Source organism: Trichosurus vulpecula, chromosome 1, assembly GCF_011100635.1.
Source record: "Trichosurus vulpecula isolate mTriVul1 chromosome 1, mTriVul1.pri, whole genome shotgun sequence".
Taxonomy (NCBI): domain Eukaryota; kingdom Metazoa; phylum Chordata; class Mammalia; order Diprotodontia; family Phalangeridae; genus Trichosurus; species Trichosurus vulpecula.
In genome coordinates, this window is record NC_050573.1 from 436,129,046 (window position 1) to 436,155,551 (window position 26,506).

The 26,506-nt window shown below is 40.0% G+C and overlaps 1 protein-coding gene across 2 annotated transcripts in view; it reads left to right on the top strand.

The window, feature by feature from the left end:
• SERINC5 (serine incorporator 5) overlaps positions 1–26,506 on the top strand; it is a 111,468-nt gene that overhangs the window by 65,409 nt on the left and 19,553 nt on the right. For both annotated transcript variants that reach the window (XM_036762526.1, XM_036762521.1), the window contains exons 3-8: positions 1,613–1,791; positions 2,820–2,902; positions 3,440–3,533; positions 11,646–11,857; positions 15,940–16,035; positions 18,354–18,480. In XM_036762526.1, the coding sequence (XP_036618421.1) occupies positions 1,613–1,791; positions 2,820–2,902; positions 3,440–3,533; positions 11,646–11,857; positions 15,940–16,035; positions 18,354–18,480 (791 nt within the window). The remainder of the gene's footprint in view (positions 1–1,612; positions 1,792–2,819; positions 2,903–3,439; positions 3,534–11,645; positions 11,858–15,939; positions 16,036–18,353; positions 18,481–26,506) is intronic.

Genomic DNA, 26,506 nt, shown 5'->3' on the forward strand with positions numbered 1-26,506 from the left:
AGATGTGTTACATTTCACCTCTCCTCCAAGGGTTCTCTTTAAGGCAATTTGGTGGGTGGTGTCTAAGCTCTTTTTCCCTGGCACCATTCCTCCATGGATGGTAGGAGGTGGGGTGTCCCCCTGCACCACCCCTGTTCCATTTAACCAAAGACTTCTTTTTACAAAGGAACATTTACTTCAAAGATAGGAAGAAGGAACATACAAACATTTCCTCCCTGACACCAAGGGCATAATTCCTACCCTACTCCCCCCCTACCTTTTCTCTGAGGGATTAAGTGGTTCATAGTTTGGAGCCCTTTCTATATAGCACAGTCCCAGGTTCCAAGTCCGAAGTTCCTTTTGGGCTCCAGTCCCAGGCACTCATTCTTCTCGGTTTTCCTTTTCCTATTGAGCTGCCTGACTGCAAATCTGGCTCCAAATTATATTTCTAAGGTCACTATGGCTCAGTTCTAGGTTCGATGGGGATTATAACATCTATACCTAGAACTGAAAAAGGACGCCCCCACCCAAAAAAGACGAAACAGAAACCAAACACCAAACCTAAAGGGTAAACTAGAGAAGGAGGAATAGGGCACCTCCCTGCCCCCCCATCTTAGGCCACAGACCCATGCTGTGGATGAACTTAGATATTCACCTGGATGCTATGGGAAGGAATTTACTTTTTGTCTTTTTATTTCAAAGCCTGGGACAGGGCCTGGCTCAATTAATGAATGAACTTAATGATTTGTTCATTGATTTGAACGGTAGGGCGAGGGATTCAGTGGTCAGGAATTAGGAACTAGAGGGTCAAGATGTTGACCAAAGTGAGACTAGACAACAAAAACAGGGATGATGGACCGCCTGGGGAAGCAAGGAATGGAATGACTGTAGGTTTTCCTCTGCAGGAGGAGTGAGTCACAGGGAGAACTGGAAGGACGGGAGATTATGGCTGGAATTTCAGTCTTGTCAGGGTGAAAGCTAACAGGATCTCTTTCCTGCTTTTGTGAGAGTTTATGGTGTTGCCAAACTCACTATATGAAATCTGCAATAATCTGATACCATATATGTCAACATTTTCCTATTGGACTCATGAATTATTGGGCTGGGTGGCAATATGTAGCTATCATGTTGATTCTCCTGCCCTCTCCCCCCCACCCCCCCTCACCCCCCATTACTTCTAACTTGGCAACTAGGTGGTGAAGTGGTTAGGGTTAGACGCCTCTCCCTGAGTTCAAATATAGCCTTAGATATTTGCTGGCTGTGAGACCTTGGGCAAGTCACTTAACCTCCGTCAGCTTCAATTTCCTCCACAGTAAAATGGGGATAATAGTACCTACCCTGCAGGGTTGTTATGAGGATAAAATGATAAAATGGGACAATATTAGTAAAGTGCTTTGTGTAGTGTCTGGCTATAGTAGGCTCTTAATTAATTCTTGTTCCCTTTTTCCATTCTCCTCAATAATTTAAAGTCTTTCAGGGGAAAAAAGTTATTGGAAAATAATTTTGTCTACCTTAAATCTTATTTCTCCATACCTTGTTTTCCCTCAGACCTACCCCAAGGCCTTGACTACATGGAAGCATGTGTGCTAGCCAGTTTTAAAAATTATTTCTTCTCTCCTTTCCTCTCATTCAGATTCCTTTTTATGAAGACATCTGTAAAGGCATTAAAGCAGGGGACACTTGTGAGAAGCTAGTGGGCTATTCTGCGGTTTACAGAGTGTGTTTTGGAATGGCCTGTTTCTTCTTCATCTTCTGCTTATTTACAATCAAGATTGACAACAGCAAGAGTTGCCGAGCCTACATTCACAACGGGTAAGTGGCCGTTGTGTGAGTTCCTGTTTCTCTTTGTTGTTTAAGTTCAGTCATTTCAGTCATGATCATTTTGACAGATGCGGAGAAACTGAAGCAAGCAGGGTTAAGTGATGTGCCCAGGGTCACACTGCTGCTAAATGCCTGGGGCTGGATTTGAACTCTGATCCTCCTGACTGTAGGCCTGGCACTGTATCCACTGTGTCACCTAGCTGCCCCTATTTCCTTACCCTTCCTTACAGTTCTGAGGAATATCTGATTCCCTTTGAAGGGTGAATATTCCTCACATTCTCCCCCCGCCTGTCAGCTGAAATACAGCTAGAAGGAGGTGTGTTGTGGGGGCTACGAGGGTATCCTGAAGTCTGAAGATGGGGAAATCTTCTTTGTGAAATGTGGCAGTAAGAAATGAAAAGCACCACGTTCATTCCTTATAACAGGACCTTTACCCAGCTTATCTTTCTCTCTCTTCAGTTGTGGAGGTTTTGTTTTAAATGAGACTCCAGAGCCCAGCTCTCTAAAATCACAGTAATAATCATTTGCATTTAGTTTCAAGAGAACATTTTTTAAAACTTTTCTTTGTTTTTAATTATGGAATAAAATAAGCATTTCCATGACATAGTATAATAAAAAAATGATTGCACACGAAACTGCAATTCTATTACGAACAACTTGTTATTCTCTTAAGATATATAATAAAGTTAATCATGTGAATTTTTTTTCTTCCCTCTCCCCCACCCTACCCTAGAATGGCTACCATTAGACACAAATATGTGTGTGTACATATGTAAAATCATTCTGTACGTACTTCTATTTATCAGTTCTTTTTCTGGTTGCAGATAGTGTCTTCCTTCATATGTCTTTCGTAGTTATTTTGAGAGACCATTTTTTCAAAGAATGGAGTTGAAAGCTCTTTCTTTTAGGATGTCTCTTTTGTAAGCAAGTTACCTTCCTTTCTTGTGTGTATTTATATTGTATTTTTATTTTGTACTCAACATTTAAATTCATTTCCCCCTTGTTTTTCTCCCTGCCAGATTCTGGTTCATTAAACTTTTACTGTTGGTTGCCATGTGCTCAGGAGCGTTCTTCATCCCAGACCAGGACACATTTCTGAAAGGTAACGATGGGCAGTTTAGGGGCTCCATTTTGTCTTTTTACTTGCCTTGTGAAATTAGCCACTGGGGTAAGCCAAAGAGCATTTATTGATCAAAACAATGGACCTTCTTCAGAAAATTACTTATTTTCTCTCCTTTGTCTCTCTTTCCACCCAGTCTATAGATTTTGCTCTTGTTTTCATTCCATATTATTTACGTTCTTGCTCCTTGACTGTGTTAGTGAATACTATGACACTATAACTTAGAAAACCCTAGAAAGTAGTTTAAACAAGGATTTATTTTCTTTCCCTTCTCTCCTCTGACCTCTCAGCTTCCTGGGGGAAAAAGACAATCTTTCTAAAAAAATATGATAGTCAAGGAAAACATTCTCTCATTGATCCTATTTAAAAATTGTATGTCTCATTCAGAAATGTAACTTTATAAGCTATAAAGGGTAATAATATATAAATTTATAAGCCCTAAACTGCAATAATAATATATAGATGAGTTAAGTCTTAAATTGATTCATTGATTTTTTTTTCTTTGTTTCTGCTTTGTAGCATGGCGCTATGTGGGGGCCATTGGAGCGTTTCTCTTTATAGGAATACAGCTCATCCTACTGGTGGAGTTTGCGCATAAATGGAATAAAAACTGGTATGTACTACTGTAGCAAAACATTGTAGCAGTGCTTTTCAAAGTTAATTTATATCCAACGTATGAATGTTCCTTTTTTCTTTCAGGAGGTTTCTTAGCCTAATTATTGGGGTTTTTAAACTTAAACAAATTTTTTTTCTCCTGTGCTTTACAAAAAGTTCAAGATCAGTTTATGATCTACTAAATATTAGAGTATGTGTAGGTCCTACTGAGTGGTTATGGAAGCACTTAAGATGCTCTTGGCAGAAAGCCGAGTATAACATATGTGCTGGGTAATAAATACACATATGTGTGTGTGTTGTTTTTATATGTATGTTTATGTATGCATGGCTGTATATATGTGTGTGTGTGTGTGTGTGTGTGTGTGTGTGTGTGTGTGTGTGTACATCATATAATATGCGTGCATACAAACATACACACACACACATTTGTAATGTTGGATCTTTCAGCCATACTGCTGACCACCTCCTTCCTTATGCCTATTGCTGAGGCTGACCCTTTGGTCAAAATTCTTTCACATGACTTCATTTTGGGGTTCAATCTTCCCAGCTGTCTTGGACATCCCATATCATGTTTGGTGGTAAGTAAGAGAGGCAGTATGGTGAGTGAAGAGAGCTATGGATTTAGAGTGAAAGAACCCCGAGTTCAAATCCAGGTTATGCCTCTGCACTTGTATGTATGACCCTTGATCAAGATAAATTAGCATCTCTGGGCCTTCATGTCTATATCTGTATAAAATGAGAGAGTTAGAGTCCTTTCCAGCTCTGCAGTCCTAAGTCATTTATGTACATTTATTTTGAATTTTTCATGAGACTTCATTAATTTTTTTTCTGCAAGTCTTTTTTTTCCCCCCAGGAACTCGGTACATATTTCAAAGAGGGAATTTTAAAATAAAAACCTAGTGTCCTTGGCATAGTATCGTTTATTTACTTATAAAACAAACAGTGCTCTCCTGGGACTGCCTCTTGGTTTTTTGGCTCTGTAGTGTTCTGATGACTTCTGAAGCCATTTTTTTTTTTCTGAGCCTGTAATATCCATGCTGCTTTGTTGGCTGGCACTTCTAGAAATGGTTGGGTTGCTTTAAAACTTTGTAGAAATCACCATGTAAGCAGTTTAAACCTACCTAGTGAATGTCACTTATGTCTTTCCTAACCTTGCAACTGATATCTCAATGAAAATCCTTTATTAGCATTTTATTAGTAAATTATACTTCTGTTTTTAAAATAAAGAATTAACTACCTGGGCCAGTAATAATGTCACCCATAATGATCTAATTTAATAGATCTTTTCCCTTCATTCAAGAGCTCATGATGCAGAAAATTGGTGCATTTCTTCCACACTTTTAAAAGTGATTTTGAGAAAGTAGATCCCATGTAACACAGAGCTGTGTAGACTTTTTTAAACTAGGAATTTAGAGAGCATGAAGATTTTTTTTGCCCCTAAATGAGAACAGTCTTCTGAATTTTCAGTTAAGATTCAAGTACTCTGTAACTGATTTTCCCAGTTGTGCTCAAGGACCAGAGCCCAGCCACCAGTTTATAGGTCCAGTTTCAGCTTGCCAGCAGTCTGGTGCTGTCTGCTTCTGTACCAGCCCCTTTCCTGGCCCCTCTCCCACAGGGCATGCTATTCATAGAAGAGCAGGGAAGCAGATGCATCTCAGAGATCTTCAAAGACACTATCCTGACAAGTTTCTTGAAATGTGTGGTGTTTGAATTTTTTTTTCATCTGCTTCTGAGCTGAGAGCACTGGGCTGGGCGTAGAGTCAGTAAGACCTTACTTCTTCTCTGGCCTCAGACACTTAGTAGCTGTATGACCCTGGGTGAGTAATTTAAGCTTTGCCTCAGTTTCCTCAACTGGGGATAATAATAGCATTTACCTCTAGGGTTGTTGTGAGAATCAAGTGAGACAGTGTTTGTAACAGGTGGTTAGCACAGTGCCTCTGGCACGTAGTAGTTCTGTAAATACCTGTTCCTTCCTTTTCCCATCATCATCATCATCATCATTTTAGTTTTTGATAGGGAAAAACTCAAAGCAACTTATACTCTTCCAGGAAATGTCACTTTGATCTGAGGTTGGGGTCAGGGGAAAGCTCTTTGAAAATATTCATCAGAAGTCCTTTTGGCTTTTTGTTTGTCTTTTTAAAGACTGGGAACCCTGCCCCCCCCCCTTCCCCACTCACCCAGGTCCTACTTTAAAGCATGGAGTTCTTGAAAGGTATGTCAGTTGAGTGCAAGCAGTGAACAGAGGAAAGATCATAACTTCTGGACTCAGGGGACCTGGGTTCAAATCTCATTTCTTCAAATCCCTCTTCTGACGCTACCTGTGTGAATATTGGACAAGTCACGTTACTCTCCCTGGGTCCAGTTTCCTCATCTTTAAAATAAGGAGGTTAGATTAGGTAGTTTCTGAGATCTCTTCCTATGATCTTAAATTCTAACATCTTGGAAGAGCTCCAAGAACACTGGGCCTAGAGTCAGGAGGACCTGCCTTCAAATTCTCTCAGACATACTAGCTGGGTGACCCTGGGCAACTCCCTCTGTTTCCTCATCCATAAAATGAAGGCCTTTAAGATCCTTCCCAACTCTAAATAGAAATCCTTCACCTTATGAATAGAATCCTAGTGACACAGAAGTTGGCAGTTATTTAAAGGCCTAATGAGCCAAACTTTATGGCAGCTTATCATCACAAAGTTAACTGCCAACTGGTTTTTTTGTGTGTGTGTATCAGTGGTAACTCATTTAAAAAAAGGCAAATACAGAATGCAATTCATTCTGTGACTCCTTCCCTTCTCCAGTGATGGTGCGAGATGGGGCAAAGATTAGGCAGTGCTAAGACATCACACTAATGTCACTTGGTACTCTCAATGTATAGTCATTGTCAGGTGACCAGTGGATGATTTCATATGCTACTGGTGAAACCAAACCACATCCCTATTGACATTGACTTTATACTGTATTGAGATTTGGTTAATCATTCGCCTGTCTTACGGTACATTAGCTGTACTTTACAGTTTCGTGTCATCTGCAGAATTGATTGTGTATGTCTTTAAATAATTAAAAATTAAAAATGATTTTTTTATAATCAGCTTTCTTCGTACGGTCGGTTTATCTCCTGTTAGAACAGAAGTCAAAATAAAGAAGAAAGGGTGAAGATAAGACCATGAGTAATTAGAACTCCACTCTAGCTTGTTTAAATTTTCAACTCTGAATAATGAACAGAAGCAACAACTGCTGACTGTCACCGTTTCTATCATGACCCCAGGGAGTCTGAAAGGACCCAGAAGCCTCAGTCGGCCAACATTTTAATCTCTTTACCGAGTTCCAAGTTGATGTAGTTTACAGCCTCATTTGCAAAAACATCTTAGAGCATGACGGAAGATTGAACTGTGTTGCCTCATAAAACAGCATTGAGATGATAACTTGGCGTGAGATTTAATTGAGTCATATTATCACAAAGACATTCATATATGAAACTGGGAAAGGCCCCAGATATATTAGCATTTTAATCACAATTTTATAGTGATCTGTTTTCATTACAGTGATAGTGAAACGTACTCCCTTACCTCTCCACTTTAAGTGCTATGTGTGGAAATGGAAATGACTTTTAAAAAGGTGAAATTGGGACGAGCGTCTGGGCCTGACCAAATACATACAAAGGAAACTGGCAGGACAGGCGCCACAATTCCAAGACCACGAGGGACTTTTTTTTTTGTCTTTGAGATTTCTCAGAGAATATTCTAAAAGAATGGAAAAAGGCATAGACAGTGCTCCCCCTCTGCCCCAAGTCCTTCCTACCCCTTAAAGGCAATGAAGGAGACAACAGCAGTTACGGACCCACGTGCCTACTTTATTATCTCTCAGATTTTGACTCCGTGAATGCATGAGAAAGTTAACTATTTTGTATAGTAAATTCCATCCCTAGGATCATGTAACTGAGAGGTTTTGCAAATATAAAAATCATTCTTTTATTGATTTCTTTTAAAAAAATATGGTAGTTAGGTGTGATGGAAAAAAGATTGCCTGGAGGATATTGAATATTGGAGGCTTTTAATTTTGTCTCTGCTTCTTCTTATCTGCAATCTTAGGCAAGTCACTGGTCCTCTGTGGGCCTCAGTGCCCTCCTCTGTAAAGTCAGACTAGATTACCTCTAGAAGGTCCCCCTCAGCTCTAAATGTATGAGTGATCAGAACAGAATGCAAGCTTAGAGATCTCCTCCAATAGAGTGTGTTCCATGCATACCTATGAGACTCCAGGACATATGTGACCACAGAGGTAACCTTATTTTCAGCAATATGTTGAATTAAATGAGGTACAAAATGCAGAAATAAATGCTCTCCTAAGTTTTTCTATTGTCATAGAAGGTGATCTGTATAGTGTCTAAACTAAGTGTGGATTCCCTATTGATAGCAAAGCTATCTAAATTTTTCTGTTTGCATGTAGTACCAAGCATCAGTGAAATCCACACTGATGTAAAAGCGGTTGATTAAACCATCCATACGGGATAAACAAAGTGGATGAAACGTACATTTTTCTAGATCGTGACATAGAGCATAATGGATAAAGCACCTACTATGTACCAGGCACTCTGCTAAGTGCTGAGGATACAAAGAAAGGCAAAAGACAGTTTTTAATACAGGAACATGCGACATACAGCCTACTTATGCTCAACAAGAGTCTTTCCACTGCCCTTTTGTTTGTTTATAATTTTGGTTGTTCTCCAACAGTGCTCTTCTATGGTCCATGATAGAATTAGTTCATATGTCTTAAACAGATCTTGCTGGTATATAAATTGAGTAGGAAGAGATTGGGCTGGATTCCCTTTGGTAAATTGTCCAGTGCTTTCAATGATCCCTACACAGCAGAACATCTCTTTTACTTCTGTGTTCATTTAGGAATGAGATATTACCTTGGACCATAGAAGAGCACTGTTGGAGAACAACCAAAATTATAAACAAACAAAAGGGCAGTGGAAAGACTCTTGTTGAGCATAAGTAGCCTGTATATCGCATGTTCCTGTATTAAAAACTGTCTTTTGCCTTTCTTTGTATCCTCAGCACTTAGCAGAGTGCCTGGTACATAGTAGGTGCTTAATAATACCTATTGACTAACAGATCATTACTTTAATATGAGTTGTAGTATAAAAGATATTATCAAATTGATTTTTTCCTATGCAGTGGTTATGAGCTGGTCATGAAGCAAGAATTGTAACTAAAAGATGGGTGGTTCAGGAAGATATAATGGTATCCCTTAAATATGAAAGGAGCTAGAATAAAAGCATTGGCTCTCTTCTCTGGAGGATATATGGAAAAGACATGGGTAAAAATTATATAGGATAAGGTACCAGAGGAGTTGTAAGGGGTATCTATAATGGTAGGAGTAGGCTTTATGCCTGTACCCACTAGTTCCCTTTTGAGATCTCAAAATGAGATTCTCATCATCATTGAATGGTTAACAAAAGAGGTTTTTACCTAGATATCGCCAAGAAAGGACATTGGTAAGGGTATAAGTAGTGCTTAGTTTCGGTTTTGGTAGATGTGGCTTCCCTTGCTTCCTCATGGAAACCTTTCTGGTCAGCTGGATAGTGTATGGTGACCATTGGTCTCAGGACATATACTTAAGTTTGACAGTATATATAGTACATAGGAGTGGGAAACAGACTGGTATGGGCTGGTTATGTTAAGGGGGGGAAGGAAACCCTGGTAAATATTAATTCCATCACATATGTAGATTGCTATTTTCTAAATCACAGGTACATCAAAGTAGTGAGTATAAAAGACCAGTGGAGGAAGGAAGGGTCCAATTGAACAGAGTATTATCTTTGCGCAAGTAATTTTTTTCTCTCACACATCGTTTCCTCTAGAGGTGTATGGTGGCACAGTGGATAGAGCTTTGGGTCTGGAGTCAGAAAGTCCAAATATGGCTTCAAACGCTTAACTAGCTCTCTCACTCTGGGCAAGTCACTTAAACTCTTTCAGCCTCAGTTTCCTCAACTGCAAAATAGGGAAAACAGTGCACTTACCTCTCAGGATTGTTGTGAGGATTTGTAAAGTGCTTACCCTAGTGCCTGGCATATAGCACTTAATAAATGCTTTCATCCTTCTCAAATTTTTTCCTACTTTCTTTTTTCATCTTTTAATTGGGGATTATTTTTGTGGTCAGTAGTTTGAGTCATTCCTGTACGGTTATCACCACAGAGTGGTTGTCATCCTATCCTTTCCCGTTCTCATTCATTTTTGGTTACAGTAACTTTTTATCGTGGGTTCTTTGAATGTTTTCCAATTTCGTGAAAACAGTAAGAAAATTCTTGTTCTCTTTTTTCTTTGCTGCATTTCTTGACAATGAGGTTGCAGAAAGCAACCTAATTCTGAAAGTCAGATGACAATGATTCATGAAATATTTTTCTTCCTTTTGTTTCTCTCTGTCTCTTTTTTTGTGTGAACAGTTTCTAAAAGTTGGAATCATGTCTTTTTCCCTTCTCTCTCCCACCAATATTAAGATTTTTTTTTTTGGATACACAATTTTTTTTTTCTTATCAACATTGCTATTGGGAAACCATACTTAAAAATCTGTCTTCTTTTGCATGATGTTGTCCTCTCCTCAGTTTTATAAATCCTCCTACTTGCCTCCTCTCCTAATATTTCCAGGCCGACCTTTGTCTTCATCATTATAATTAGAGTTCTTTTGCTACCCCACCTTCCCTATAGTGAGTAGCGAGGTACAGAAAATATGACTTTGAATTGACGGTCCCTGAAGAGAGATGTTGCCAATGCAATTCTGGAATCAGTTTGGACCAGTATATGCATTTATTAAGTACCTACTGTGTTCCAGGTACTGTGCAAGGTGTTAGGAATACAGAAAACAAAAATGTAGCAGTCTTTGCCTTTAGGGAATGGATGGTCCACTGGGGGGAAGTGACATCTGTACAGATAAATCAATAGAAAATATATACAAAGTAATTGGAGAGGGCAGGTACTAATAACTAGGGTAGGTGTGGGGAACCTGGCCCTCTAGGTCCTCAAGTGCGGCCCTTTGATGACTGCATCCTTACCTTAGAGATGAGGAAAATGAGGCTGCAGGTTCCCCACCCTTGAACTAGGGGATTCAGGAAAAGGCCTCAGGAAGGAACTTGAATTGATGAAATGAGGAGGACATTGAAGGTATAGGGACTGAACAGATTGTGCCAGTTTGTCCTGCATGTAGAGTGTGTAAAGGGGAGTTAAGTGCCATGTATCTGGAAGCTAGATTATGAAGGGCTTTAAAAGCCAAGAGGACTTTGCTTAGCTAATTGGTGGCAGAATAGATAGAGAGCTGGGCCTGCAGTCGGGAAGACTTGAGTTCAGATTTGACCTCAGATACTTAATAGTTGTGTGACCCTGGCCAAGTCACTTAACTTCTGTTTGCCTCAGTTTCCACATCTGTAATATTAGGATAATAATGGCACCCACTTCTCAGGGTTGTGAGGGTCAAATCAGATAATTGTAAAGCTCTTAGCACAGTGTCTGACACATAATAATCACTACATACATGCTGGCTGTTGTTTATCCTCGAGGCAATAGGGAGCCAGCCATTGAAGCTTCTTGAGCAGGGGAATGACATGGTAAGACCTAATAAACTATTAGGGTACTCGAATAATAAGGAAAGCTTCTTTGAACAAGAGCCTTGGAGAAGAACTGCCTTAAGTATGTGCCAGAACTCATCCTACTGTATCATGTAATCATGTCATTGTAATTAATGGTTTTCCTTTCAGGGCTTCATGAAGATGTCCCAGAGTTCCAAAACTCAAAAATTCTGAATGCGAGCATTCATTTAGGGCAATGGTGGTGGTGGTGGTGGTGGGGGTCCCAGACTTAGACTTGGCCACAAGTAGAAGGCCAAAGCAGTTTCCAGTGGGCCTTTATGAGTTTCTTAGACGAAGTAGGTCAAACTTTTCCCAGCCCATCTAGCATGGTCACGGGGTGCATTCATTTCAGAAAGCCAGTGTGTGCCTTTTGTACCACTCGTTACATCATCGTGGGGGCTGAATACAAGGGATTTATTACTCCAAGAGTGTATAATAAGACAAATGATCCTCTGACTAATCTTCCTCTCTCTTCTCTCCCCTTCTTGGAAATAGGACAGCAGGCACAGTTCATAATAAAATGTGGTATGCCTTTCTCGCCCTGGTGACTCTTCTCATGTACACGATTGCCGTGGGAGCTCTGATATTGATGGCCTGGTTTTACACACGGGAGGAAGGCTGCTTGCAGAACAAAATTTTCGTTGGTGTCAATGGAGGCCTCTGCCTACTTATTTCCCTGGTAGCCATCTCACCCTGTGTACAAAATAGTAAGCATGGTGACGAAGACTTTTTCTTCCTTCCCCTCCCCCTACCTCATGGTCTTGAAAGCCCTTGAACAGTGGTGTCAAACTCAAATATTGACTTAGACAACCACAAATTAGTATTATCCGTGTTGTATTTTTATTTATTTTGTTAAATGTTTCCCAATTACATTTTCATCTGGTTCCAGCATCGGGAAATAGCTGAGTTTGACACCTCTGCTCCAGAACTCTGTGGGGTTTCTATTTGAAGGTATTGTCATTTATTCACTAATGTGGTTAGATCGATGGTAATAGGAGAACTGGAAAACCCACCTGAGATTCCTACCTGAAATTCCGTGAGGGATCCTGTTCCCAGTATGCGTCCCACGCATCCAGACTAAGTATGGCGTGCACATATAGATAGGTACCAGTTTGGAAAGGATTTGATGAACACAAGATTATTAACTGAATTTGTAAAAATCAGTAAATTAGTAGATTATTCAAAATAACTTCAAATAGTTCTTTGCTTCATAAGAGACTTCCCCATAGATTTCCTTTTAAGTAGACAACTCCCTGCTGCCTTTAAAATACATCCAAAGTTCAGTTTGCACAGTGCTTTGTAGGACTGTAGCTGTGACTCACAGGGACTAGCACATAGTGAGTGTGATAGAAATGTTAACTATAATAATAATTTTTCATCTGTAGAATGGGGGTGATAATGGCACTAACATCTTAAGGTTGTTGTGGGATCCAAATGAGACAATATTGGTAAAGCCTCAGTGGGATTCCCTGCCCTTCATCATCACTGACCCAGGTACTCTTGGCTCTAGGAAGGATCAGCATATTTAGTCAAACCCAAGTCCCTGATAAGTTCCTGGGTGGACTGTGGGAATACTCGATACCTGCGCTTGCTTGGATGTCAGGTCCTAGAAGGTAATGACTGGGGCACTGGGAAGACTAGGTCTGAGCTGGAGGCTTATGTGGGTAGAGGAGGTCTCAGAAGGTCCTGTTGCTCCTAGCTTAGCCTACCCCTTCTGCAGGGCCAGCTGCAAGTTTAGCTCTTTCAGGCCATCACCCTCTGAGTTCTTGGAGACCTGAGTGAATAGCTCAGGAATAATAAATACTTAGTTATCCATCCCTTCCATGTGTCGGGGCCGGGGGGGCAGATCTGGAAAATCCAGGCAAAATGTTTTTGTCTTCCCTTTGTACCAGAGAAGTCTGAATTTTTTCTTTTTCTTTTATGGGGTATTTATAGTACCTTATTGTAAGATTTAGGTTAAGTATTTGGTCATAGGCTCTGTGTCGCCTATGGTTTCCACAAAAGTCCCCCAAAATTCCCATTTAATTTCTTATGCCTACTTTTGATGTGGGGAAAGTTGAGATGTGGAAGGGATAACTGTTTTCTTCAGGACCTCCACCATTGTTGTGCAATGGAGAATGATCCATATGTAAGTATATTGTTATCTACATAGTAGCCTAACAGTTCTTAGAGTCTGCTGGCCCTTGTCCCATACAAGCCATAAATTGGGAGGAAATTTATAGTATATATAATATATATACTATAAGATACATATACATACATATACATATACTATATATATATGCTATATATGTGTATATATGCACATACATATATACACACAGTCCATATATTACATGTGCTGTGTAGTATGTATATGTGGTATATAACGTGCATATGTGTGTGTATATATATGTATGTATATACACACGTGTATACATTATATATAGTATATAGCATGGTATACACCATATATATAGCATTTACAGTTGTGGAACACAGTGACTAGGAGTCGGGATTAGGATTGCTCAATCAATCAGTAAGTGTTTATGTAACACCTTCTAGGTTCCAGGGATATAAGCATAGCAAAGTAAGACTTCGGTATTTAAACCTGATTTTGTCAGTTAGCAGAATTCCCGTAGGCAAATTACTTGACTTATCCTTATGTCCGAAAGGTCTAATGACATCGATTCTTACCCACTTTTGAGTTTTAAGATGATAGGTGTTGGGCAGCTAGGTGGTGCAGTGAGTAGAGCACCGGCCCTAGAGTCAGGAGGACCTGAGTTCAAATCTGGCCTCAGACACTTGACACACTTACTAGCTGGGTGACCTTGGGCAAGTCACTTAACCCCAATTATGTTACCTTCCCCCCTCAAAAAAAAACCAACAACAAAAAAAGAAAAATATGATAGAGTCTCATGATGACATGACCTTGTTGTCATGTTCTCCCATGGCTGTCTTGCTTAAGTGCTGGGGATAGTTTCTGGAAGGTGGAGGAGAGTGTTGTCAGGTTAATAAGCTTGTGCCTTAGAGGCTAATGCATTGTTAGTGTTGATTTGTTAACTAATCTATAGGGTTTGGGGTCTAAGAGAAGTTTGGATTTAAAGTCCATTATTATAAGTCAGAGTGTTTTTTCTAAGCCTCTTCACCCTTGAACAAGGCCTATTTTGATTCCTGCTTGTTAAGCAAATTTAAATATGTGCTAGGTTCTATATCTTCTTGTTCTTCTCCCCATCGCTGCTTGATATCATAACTAACTAAGGCGTATGTTAGTACTGTCCCTCAATGCCTGCATCACAAAGGGACCACATCTATTATGAACCTGTTTGAACATTCAAGAGTTCTTAATTCAGGGTCCATGGGCACATTTCAGGGGATCCATGAACTTGGATGGGGAAAAAATACATTTTTATTTTCATTAACTTCTAATTAAACTTAGCATTTACTTCTATCATGAATTTTTTTAAAATGCACATCATTATGAGAAGAGGCCCATAGGCTTCACCAGGCTGCCAGCGCAGTCCGTGACAAAAAAAAAAGGTTAAGAACTTCTGGTTTAAACATTCAGTGGAGGCTCTGAGTCTCACGATGACTTTATCTGAGAAGAGCACATGAGAGTTATTCATGATAGGCATCCATGACAAGGCAGTGCATTTTTCATTCGGTTTTAAAGATTCAGTAGCATGATGAGTAATTTACAAGTCCTTGTCATAATTGTAGTATCATCATAAATCCAAAAAAATCACAACAAAAATGATTAGTCACAAAACAAGTTTAATGTTCCCATGTAGGAGCTAATGACTCTAAATTAGAGCTCAGTCAGCCCGTTCATTTAAAATCCAGCATCTTAGGAGCCAGGGACACCTCTCTTTCTTGGAGCCTGTCTCCCAATAGATTTCTTCCTTAATTGATACCAGTTTTGTTCTCCACTCAGGACTCCATCAAGCGTTAGTGCTTTTGCCCTTTTACAGATGAAGAAACAGATGTCTTGCCCTCCCCCACACCCCCCAAGGGGCTGATGTACACCTAGCTGTGGAAGAGAATTTGTAATGCTTTGCTCCCAAGATGTCTCTTATGTTACCCCATTGAGCCGCTGGGGATCTCTAATAATTAGTGACACTTTTCTTATAATGTGCTTAGGAATCAGATTAGGTTTCAGGATGCCCCTGGGGCTGGTTACATTTCAGCATCATTATCATGAGGTGTTGGCAAAAAAATCTCCGTAGCAGTGTGGGCTGGGGTATAATTCTGCTTTTCATTTATACAAGTTCCCCTTTAAAATATATTAATGTATAATAATAATAATACAATACAATAAATATAACAAATAATATAATGAGTAAAATTAATATATAATTAAAATATATAAATATATTTAAACCATTAAGTTAAAAAATTATTGAATTATCTTCGAAAATTCTAGATAGTAGCAGAAAGTACCTTTTGTGTAAGAGTACATGTAATTTCTTTCTCCCCAATTCCTCTCAAACTATGGCAGGCCTCTAATTTTAGAATTAGGAAGTTTGATTAGGAGCCTGTAAACCCAAATTCAGACAATATCCACTAGGAAAAAAATGATGTTTCCCCTTCCCTGATGTTAGTACCATCTTCATAACAGCATGGTACAGCATAAAGTGTTTGAATTTGGAGTCAGAGACCCTGAATTGGAATCCTTGCCCTGCTCTTGACTAAGTTTGGGATCTTGGGTCTCACTTTTTACAGAATAAAGGGCTTGGACCAGATGCCACCCAAGCCCTCTGGATTCTGGCCTCTAGGATTCTCTGACCATGGACCTGTTCTCCATTTTCAGGGCAGCCTCACTCTGGGTTACTGCAGTCCGGCCTCATTAGCTGCTATGTCACATATCTCACCTTCTCAGCTCTCTCCAGCAAACCTGTGGAGACAAGTAAGTGATGCTTTGACTAATTACCTGTGTTGAGTATGTGTGATTTGTGGGGGAAGGACTTTTCTTTCTTATTTATAAGTTGTTATTTGAAAACATAAAAATCCAAATGAGTTGTTACTTGGAGGTCTTTTAACCTAATGAAATCCTTAATTGTGAATACATAAGTGACAACTACTTGTTTTGCCTTTGGCTGTTCTGAAGCAAAGGTAGCTGGAAGGCTGCCAGCTCTTTTTATTTCTTGGCTAGTCCCTTTGGAAGCCTCCTTTAATAGGATCCGTTTTCTCTGTCCCTTCTGATTTTGCCAAAAATTGCTTTAGTAAGAATGTTAGAAAGGACAGTTAGATGGACCTGAGTTCAAATGTGGCCTCAGACACTTACTAGCTGTGTGACCCTGGGCAAGTCGTTTAACCTTGTTTGCCTCAGTTTCCTCATCTGTGAAATGAGCTGGAGACTGAAATGTCAAACCTCTCCAGTATCTTTGCTGAGAAATCCCCAACTGGAGTCACAAAGAGTCAGACATGCCTAATAGGCTAAACAACAACAGAAACCTCGCTGTGAACAAAGATTGAACCTTGCAAATAAAGTTTTTTCCCTGCCCTGAACTTCAAGCCATTTACTTTTCATTTTAGGCAAAGTAGCGATTCATCTTTGTCAAAGCTATCTTCATAGTATAAAAGCTTAAGCATGGCTGCTGGGTTGTGCATAAAATAGACAAATCTCCTCTTGTCTGGAACTTTAAATTCAATACCCATCACAACAGTCTACATCTTCCCTCTTGCGTTGAGAGAATTTTGGAAGACTCCATATGCACCATGCCTATTTTTTTTCTATGTAGTTTTGCAGAACAGGAAGAGTTGCAGGTGGAAGACTCAGATCATGTTATTTAAGCACTAGCTCCTAGTTTGAAAAAAAAAAAAGACGAAAGAGAACATCCTGGATGCTTTTGCTTTAAGTCTAATTTTTTTCATGGCTTGTGCTACTTGGTTATGGTAGAATGTTGGAAGTGCTGCCCCAGCACTGAGAGCCCATTTATTTTTAATTTCAAATGGTTCTACTTCGACAGAAAATGCCTATTTGTGGCTGAGATCAGTGCTCTTTAGAAAAAGATTTTTTCCATTGGGCTGAAAACCAACACACTCCAAAAAACTGTGTGCATAGCTATTTTTAAAGCACAATTGCTAATAATAATTTCAGTACAACTTCAGATACCTAGGATCTGCCTGCTTGTGGAATGATTTCTAGGGGTAATTCAGATCTGTTCTAATTATATGTAGTCAGAGCTAGTAATTAAGCCCAACTTCTGTATTCAGAAATGGGGTCTGTGTGGGCCAGGGCATTGGATAATATTAAGGAAGGTATTTGTTATATTAAAGTAGGTGAGAGAACTTTTCAGAAAATTTTTTCTTTTAAAGGGCCTTACCTTAAATATTTTCTTTAACTATCCTGCTGCCTTCTCAGGAGGTACAGAAATAACAAAATGAAATTAAGGTGCCCGCTTTGTAGGGTATTTACAGAGAAGTAGTCTATAAAATGACACCAAGCTGTTCTAGTATAATTGTCTAATACAGAGCTCATTGAGAGTGTGTGAGTTTCCTCATCTTCTTTAAAAGAAATGAGGACTAGAACCTATTGATTTTTGGAAATGTAGGACTCATGGTCACTTCAGCTTGTCTTTAGGGCAGCTCCCAGCCAGAACCGAGTCCAAGGACTTGTTCCAAATGGGGATATAGATCTCTTGCATATCAGCTCCTCTTGGTGTACCCTGAGTAAGGAAGGGGTGGTAGGGTTGACATCTATTTCTCTAGAGAAATATCACAAAGTCTGTCCTATGCAGTGTTTGACTTTGTAGAGCAAAGCCTCTCCCTCTGCTCATCTTTTGGGATTCTGAGGGAAAATAAAAGCTGGGTTTTTTTGTGGTTCAGTCATGTCCTCTGACTCTTTGTGACCCCATGGACCATAGCATGCCAGGTTCTTTTATCCTCCACTGTCTCCCAAAGTCTGTCTAAGCTCATGTTTATTGCTTTCATGACACTATCCATCCATCTTATCCTCCTTTTCCTTTTATCTTCAGTCTTTCCCCAAATCAGGATCTTTTCCAGTGAGTTCTGTCTTCTCATTATGTGGCTTCAGCCTTAGTATTTGTCCTTCCAATGAATAATCTCAATTAATTTCTTTAACGATTGACTGATTTGATCTCCTTGCTGTCCAAGAGACTCTCAAAAGCTGTGCCAGCTTTTCCCCGAATGTAATCATCTTTTTCTGTGAGTTGATGGCAGGCTGCTCCTCACTGACTGTGGTTACTGTTTTTCCTTTCCAAGTTTTGGATAAAAACCAGAAGAACATAACAATTTGTTCACCTAACTTTGGCCAGGAACTCTATAGAGATGAAAATCTGGTCACGGGCCTGGGTACCACGCTCCTGTTTGCTTGCATCTTATACTCCTGGTAAGTAAGTGCCGTGGTCATGTGGGCAGCTTTGAGGACTTAAGGCAGAGGTACTGGGGGGCGGGGTGTTGGGATCAGGTCATGAAGGAAGTAAGTGCCAATTTGGTTAGTGGTGCTGGAAATTAAAAGAGAATGCTAAGGATAGACAGTTTCTTCTTCGGGCTTCTTATTCACCCACGAAGGGCATTGAAGAGAGGAAACATGGTGCTTATTCTTCCATTGACTAACACCTTTGGTCAAGGACTCCCAGTTGGTTCCATTTGAAGTACCATGTGCATTGAGCTGGAGTAGGAGAAAGGGAAGTTTTTAGCGACTTTATAATCCAAAGACATTCCTTTTGCTGGTGATAGAGAAAATATGTGAGCTGCACGTGCCACCATTTTGTAAGCAGTCCAGAAAAGAAGGGAAGTTTTTGTTTCCTTAGTGCAAAAATCCATGATGCAGCACTCCAGTAGTCTTGGCAGCTCCTCAGGCAAGACATGTAAGCAGGGCACTTCTCTGCTGTGTATTGTGAAAGTCAGTCTTTTATCTCTGGTATGATTTGTTCCACCATTAACAAAAAGTAATAACCTGAGTGAAGAGATCAGGATCAGGAAAGGGGAATGAAAAGATAAATTACTTGTTCTAGAGGTAAGTTGAATTCAAGGTGTAGACTGCCTTTAGCATAGCTTTAGCCTGTCCACCATTATGTTTTGGGCTATGTATTTGGTTTCTGCATGAAAATTCATTTTTTCCAATGAGTCCATCTTTACCCTCCCATTACAGAAATGAAATAATCATGATGATAATGGTTCATTGATGGAATTCCACTCTGATTTTCGATATTTTTTTTAACTTTTTTAAAAAAATTATAATTTTTAACATTGTTTTAAAACTTTTTAGTTCCAGATTATCTTCCCTCTCCTCCGCCCACTGAGAGGGCAAGCAATATGATATCAATTATGCACGTGAAATCATTAGCCACATTGCTAAAAAAGAGCAGTAAGAACAAAGAAAGTGAGAAAATTATCCTTCAATTTGTATTCACGGTTCTTTTCTCTCTCTCTCTCTGGAGGTGGATGGCATTTTTTCATCACGAGTCCTTTGCAATTGTCTGGGATCATTGTATTGATCAGAGTAGCCAGATCTTTCATGGCTGATCTGATCATTTCATTAAATTTCTCTCAGAGAATACTAATGATAGATAACTCACATCTACATAGCCTCTTAAGTTTGCAAAAGGCTTCATATAAATGAACTTCATTTAATTTTTACATCATCCCTATGAGTTAAGCTAGTATTCTTTAAGCCCATTTTATAAATAGGCAAACTGAGGCTCCAAAAATGTGAAGCGACTTGTCCAGAGTTACATATCTCTTCTGTGAGGCAGGATTTAAACCTTGATGTCCATCCAGCTCCCTCTCCACTCTACTCCGCTGCTCTGCTCCTTGTGATCTTTTTCCCTGTTGGAGTAATGAGAGGCACAGGGCCTCGAAGATTTAGAGGCAGAAGAGACCTTAAAAGTCATGTAATATGTACCCCCCTCATTTTAGGGGTGGGGCAGAATACAGGCTTAGAGAGATCAATACACATGTTCATACAGCTGGTAAGTGGCAGAGCTGGTAAATTAGGACCGTTGACTCGAGCCATTTGAATGAGGACTCCCCGTGTGAATTATAGGGTTGGTTTTTTTTTTTTTTAATAAGAAGACTTGGTTATTTCTGCTACCCATTTCAACTTCTATTTGGCAGCAAAGTCCTCTCCAAATGAAAATTTTTAAGTGGTAAGTCAGCATCCCCACTAAGGAAGGGAAAATGAGAAAACCTGTGTATAAGACTTACATATCCCAGTGGGTCTTATTAGAGGATATTTTCTACAACCAATTGAGGCCTCAGGAGGGCTGAAGTTGGGAGGAAGGTCTGTGGTATTCCAAGACTGCATAGTAATTGAGGTCATGATGTGATGGCTCCAGAGGTAGTTCCCCAGCTTTCCCCTTTTGCTTAGGAAAAGTCCCATCTCTGATGCATGTTAAAAATGATCTCTCAGTCTTCTGGGGTTTGGGATGGTGATTGCTGGTGAATAAGGTGCTATTTGTTGCTACTACTTCCAGAGCTAGACTTTGGGATTTTGGGGCATTGAACTGTATTGAAGTATTGAAATGCCCCACTCTTGTCTAACGGCTTGAGGTCTGCTAAGGGTAGGTAAGTAGAGAATGGAAGAGATTGAATCTGGGATCTCAGATGCTATGAGGCCGTTTGGGCCCACGTGAACAGTTTTCTCTGAAGTTATAATCTGGGGAGACAGAAGTAAAGATTTTAGGGGTGAAAGCAAAGGAGAGTGAAAAGCAATTATAACTAAATGGGGTGTTTCAGGATAGAAACCACTTAATATGGATATGGTAGGGGAAGGCAACTAGGTGGCCCAGTAGATAAAGTGCCAGGCCTGGAGTCAGGAAGACTCAATTTTCCTGAGTTCAAATCTGGCCTCAGATGCTTAGTGGTATGACCCTGAGCAAGTCACTTAACCCTGTTTGCCTCAATTTCCTCATCTGTAAAATAAACTGGAGGAGAAAATGGCAAGCCACTCTAGTATCTTTGCCAAGAAAACCCCAAATAGAGAGTCATGAAGAGTTGGATACAACTAAAGTGACTCATCTACAGCAACATATATGCATAGGAGCCTTCCTAGGGAGTTCTGTCTCTAAATTGCTTGGCTGTTGTCAGGATGATGGCCATGGGTTTGAGGTTATAGAGATTCTTCCCTACTTGGGTTGTCTCGAGGTCATTTGGTGGCCTGGATTATTGATTACACTTTTATGAACCATTCCTCAAGTTCTAAAACCTATTAGGGATAGTGAACAAATTTAACACTCATTCAAGGCCTTTGGTTCATTAGTTCATATATTGGCATATCCTGCATATCTGAGATGGCCCAGAAGGCACTTACTTAACTGTGGCGACAATAGATTTTAACATAGGGTCTTCAGTTCTAAATCCAGCCCACTTTGCACTGTATTATGCGCACATATAATTAATATAGAAGGTGTCATTAGGGCGGTCATGTAAGTTACCATTAAGGCAGTCTTTGTTTGCAGTTCTGCCTTTGAGTCTGTGCATGACACAGAGACTACATCTAAAGTGTTGATGACTAGTTATCCAGGCTGAACTATAATCATCGTAATAATAGTTAACATTTATTTATACTTCAAGGGTTGCAAAGGGCTTTTTGCATGTTATCTCATTTGATCCTCAGAACAACCCTGAGAAGTAGGTGCTACGGATGAGGAAACCAGTGCCTGAAGCAGGATTCATGCTAGAGTCTTCCTGTCTCCATATCTAGCACTCCATCCACTGCACCACCTAGTCCAGAAAAGGAAGGAGGGAGAAGGAAGAGGATAATGAGCAAGAATTATAGCTGCTGCCAAAGATAAAGGATTTCGGGACCTCACTGTGAACCCAGGGGTCTGTGTGAAGTTAATTTTTACCCAGAGATAGGGGCAGGGATTATGCTGACACAGTATAAGAGCACATGTTTAGTAAGTGAGGGACCCTATGGTTTGGGAAGAATCACTGGTGAGTCACTAGTGATGACTCCCGAGAGAGGAGCCAATACTAAATAAAACTTGGTCTCAGATGTCTGCACACAGACGCCCAAAGTTTAGCTAGCAAGCTAGAACTAGGTTCTTTATTAACATAAGGGGGCAAAGCCTCATAGGACCTACTGAGTGATAGAACCCAGGATTTATAGACAGCTAGGAAGGGCAAGGGGATAGAGCCCTGGCCTTGGTGTCAGGGAGACTGGAGTTCAAATCCTGCCTCACACCGTTTGCTAGCTATGTGACTCAGGGCTAGTCTCCTCTCCTCCTTGTGGTCACAGTTTCTCATCTATAAAATTGGAATGATAGCACCTACCTCTTAGGTTTGTTGTAAAGATCACATAAAATGCTTTGCAAACTTCAAAGCACTGTAGAAAGGTGAGTTACGATGATGGTGATAGCTAGAATGTGTTTCTGAAATGAATGAAAGACCTTATGCAGAAGAAGTAGGATAGCAGAAAGTTGAGTAGTCGGGGAAGGAGGGTTCAGTTAGTGTTGTTCACTCATGCGAGGAGATCCAAGACCCTGAGTAGGAGAACAGAATAGAAAATGTTTAGGTGAAGAACAGTGGAAGCTGGAGCAGGAGAAATTTATTTTTCTCAGTCTTCTACAGAATTGGCACAGAGGTTTTATATAATAGTAGTAGTGGGAGACCCCAGTTATCCAGACATCTACTGAATGCCTCTCTCTAGACTTGAATTAAAGCATAAATTTAGAGGCAGCAGTGATTTGGAATTAGGACATGGGTTCCAATCTCTTCCCTGGCTCTTTTGTTCACTTTCATGTGTGACCTTGGGCCAGTCCCTCAACTTTTATGGGCCTTTCCTCATCTTTAAAATGGGCTTTTATAAAAGGACTTGTGAGGTCCCTTCTGTCTTTGTATCTATGGTCCTACAGACCTGTAATTTCATTCTACAAAAGGTGGAGAAAGCAACAGAGAAAATCTATACCAAATCTGATTACCACTAATAGCAACTGGTTGCTGGGTTGGAAATAATTAGACCCTTGGGGAGAAGTGACCCTTCTCCCCTATAATTGGCAATAGAATACAAGACAAAAGCCAAGTATAATATGACTTAACAATTTAGATTTTGGGAAACCAGATTTCAAAGGGCTTGGAGGAAAGAAAGGTTTGGATTCCTGCGGACTGAAGCTCTGCAGGGAAAGTTGGCTGACTTGAATATGAATGAGAAAAGACTTAGGAATCTGTTCTGTGTAGAACTAACCACTCTTGTTAATCATATACAAATCCCAAATGTTCTGTTTGACATTCAAAGCCCTTCATAACCTAGCCCCCTTCCGCCTTATTAGTCTTCTTACACCTTATTCCCCCAAATGTATTCTTTAGTCCAATGACACTGGTCTCCTGGTTGTTCCATGAAAAAAACATGCCATCTCTCTGTTCTTGGAGTTCTCTCTGGTTGTCCTCCATTTCTGGAATGTTCTCTGTCCTCTCTGACTGCTGACCTCCCTGGCTTTCTTAAAGTGCCAGCTGAAACTCAATGTCCTACAGGAAGCCTTACCCAGCTCCTCTTTATTCCAGTGCCTTTTTCTCTGTTAAGTATTCCTTTCTGTCCTGTATATATAGCCTGCTTTGTAAGTATTTGTTTGCCTTTTGTCTCCCCTTTTAGACTGAAAGCCCCTTGAGGGCAGGGACTGCATTTTGCCTCTTTTGTGTCTCCAGCACCGAGCACAGTGCCTGGCACATAGTAGGCACTTAATAAGTGTTTATTGAATTGAATTTAGGATTTACTGTATGTTGTTGTAATGTGAAGAAGCTTGGATTTTTCTCCCTTTTAAAAATCTACAGATTTTCCTTCCATAGAAAGTTTAAAAAAAAAATTGCTCAGTGGCAATCGACCTTGACATTTACTTAGTGACATTTTTTGTCCCTTCCAAATCTTAGAACTGCCTCAGTGGGACATGGGAAGACCTAGTGTGGTCTTCCCTGAAGATGTCAATTTTTAATGCTGCCACCTGGTATCTGGAGATCTCTCTAGTTGTCAACACAGATGCTGAAGTGCTAACAGTAAATCTGTAAAAGCTATACTAACAGGGAGTGAGGAAGGAGAAGCAGCCACATGTAGCAGTTGCTAACATAATGTGGAAATTATAAGGATCATGGGTTTAGAGCTGGAAGGAATCTTTTAGACCCTTAAGCCCATCTTCCTCATTTTATAGACGAACTGAGGAATATTTTCTAGATGAGCAGAGGATGAGTGGCTTGCCCAGGGTCACTCAGCTAAGAAGTATCAGAGAATAAGATTTGAATATAGGTCTTCCTGACTTCAAATCCAGAATTCTATCCACTATGGTAAACTGCTTCTCTGAGAAGGAAGATTTTTGTCTCTGCAATGCTAACATTTCCCATGAGCATATCACTTGTTGGAAGCTGGCGAGTTATCCTGGCAAGAGAGAGAAGCAGCTTGTCAGGGTGGTGAGTGATTAATATTTAGAGTAATAGCAACCTCCTGCAGATCTGCATAGACTTACTTCCAAAAACTTTACTAAGCAAATAGTTCTTCAAGTTTGTGGAAGGAAAAGATGGAATGGAATTTAGGTTTACAGTAGGACATGGTAGATAGGGCACAATAAGGCAGGCCCAGAGGGGAGAGGGTGGCAATCAGTCTGATTGAGGAGGCCTCCAGTTATGAATGTCTTAGAGCTAATTTTCACTTTCCCATTTTTTCTACTCTATAAAGAAGTTTTTAATAATAGGTGGAGGGTGGAGAATGGGGGAGGATCTCTTTTAAGCTGATGTTTGAAAATTATTTCTGCAAGATTTCTTTTTTAGAAAATTTTTTTCTTAATAGTATTTAATTTTTTTCCTAATTACATGTAAAGACAGTTTTTAATATTCATTTTTGTAAAATTTTGAGTTACAAATTTTTCTGTCTTCCTACCTCCCTTCCCCCTCCCCATGAGAGCAAGCAATCTGATATTGGTTATACATGCACAGTTATGTTAAACATATTTCCACATTCATCATATTGTGAAAGAAGAATCAGAACAAAAGGGAAAACCACGAGAAAAAAAAAACCAACAAAAAAAGTGAAAATCGTATGCTTCTCTCTGCATTCAGACTCCATAGTTCCTTCTCTGGATGTGGATAGCATTTCCACCATGAGTCTTTTGGAATTGTCCTGGATCATTGTATTGCTGAGAAGAGCTAAGTCTATTATAGTTATATAGCACAGTGTTGCTGTTGCCGTGTACAGTGTTCTCCTGGTTCTGCTCACTTCACTCAGCAAGATTTAGAAAGTCTTAATAGAATATCCAGGAAGCTCAGTGACTTTTTGGAAGGCTGGAGGGAGAGGAGGCTATTCCTCCTTCCTTAGAGTGCTTGTAGAAAGTTGTGTTTTTGACTCGTATCTTTTGGATGCTGACATTGAACTTTCTGTTAAAAAAAAATCATATACTCTTTCATACTGTATTGTCTACTGGTAGATCTTTCTCCATTTTTATTTCTTAAGTGGTGATATCAAAGAAACTTTTAGCTCCTCAGTTCCAGCCTTTACGCACTGCCTCTTCTTTGGGGCACCCATTTCTCCTCCCCTGTCTGCTGTAATCTTGTTATACATAGAGGATTTAGACCAGAATGGAGAAATCTCTGACATGTAGCAGTTTTTTCCTGGCTCTTTGTTCTTTGATCACACTTTTAGTCCAGACTACGGAAGTGTGCTTCATTTCTTTTGCTCATTCACATTCATATAACTTGAAAATAAGAGGTCCATAATGACCCGTTTTGTGTAGACAGCATGATAATAATAAGAACAGTGATGTGTGCTGTTACTTTCCCCCTACCCCTTTAGATTGTAAACTCCTTGAGGGCAGAGACTATCTGTTTTTATTTGTATTTTTATCCCTGGTGTTTAACACTATACCTGGCACATAGTAGGCACTTAATAAATATTTATTGACTGACAAATAATAAGCAGCTTGGGGGCTTCTCACATTCTCAGCTGCCATTTCATTCATTATGGTGTTGGGCTCTGTTCCCAGCCATCGTTTGAGCCAAATATGATGCAGAAAATATACTGGCCAGAGGTTCTCAACTTCCTCTTTAACCTTTTCTAGAGGATTATTCTAGACCAGGGATTCTTTTATGTATTATTGTGAGAAAGGGGGCATAGGCTTCACTAGACTGCCAAAGCGGGATCCATGGCAAAAAAAGAGGTTAAGAACCTGTGTTCTAGACCTTCCTTGTCTCCAATTTAAGTGTCTGTCTGGGGTTACTAAGAAAACACTGCTATATGATAACTTTCTGTGGATAGTTTGCCATAAATGCTGTTGTCCAGCTCCAGCCTGCCAGCCTGCTTCTGGCCCTCTGCCTTCAGCTTCATGTAGCGTCTATGACTTGTCTTTTTAGAGGGGAACATTCATAGGGGAACATTGATGGCTATTTTTCTGTGATAGTTTGAAGTACAGGCCTTCTTAGAGACAGGAAGGTAG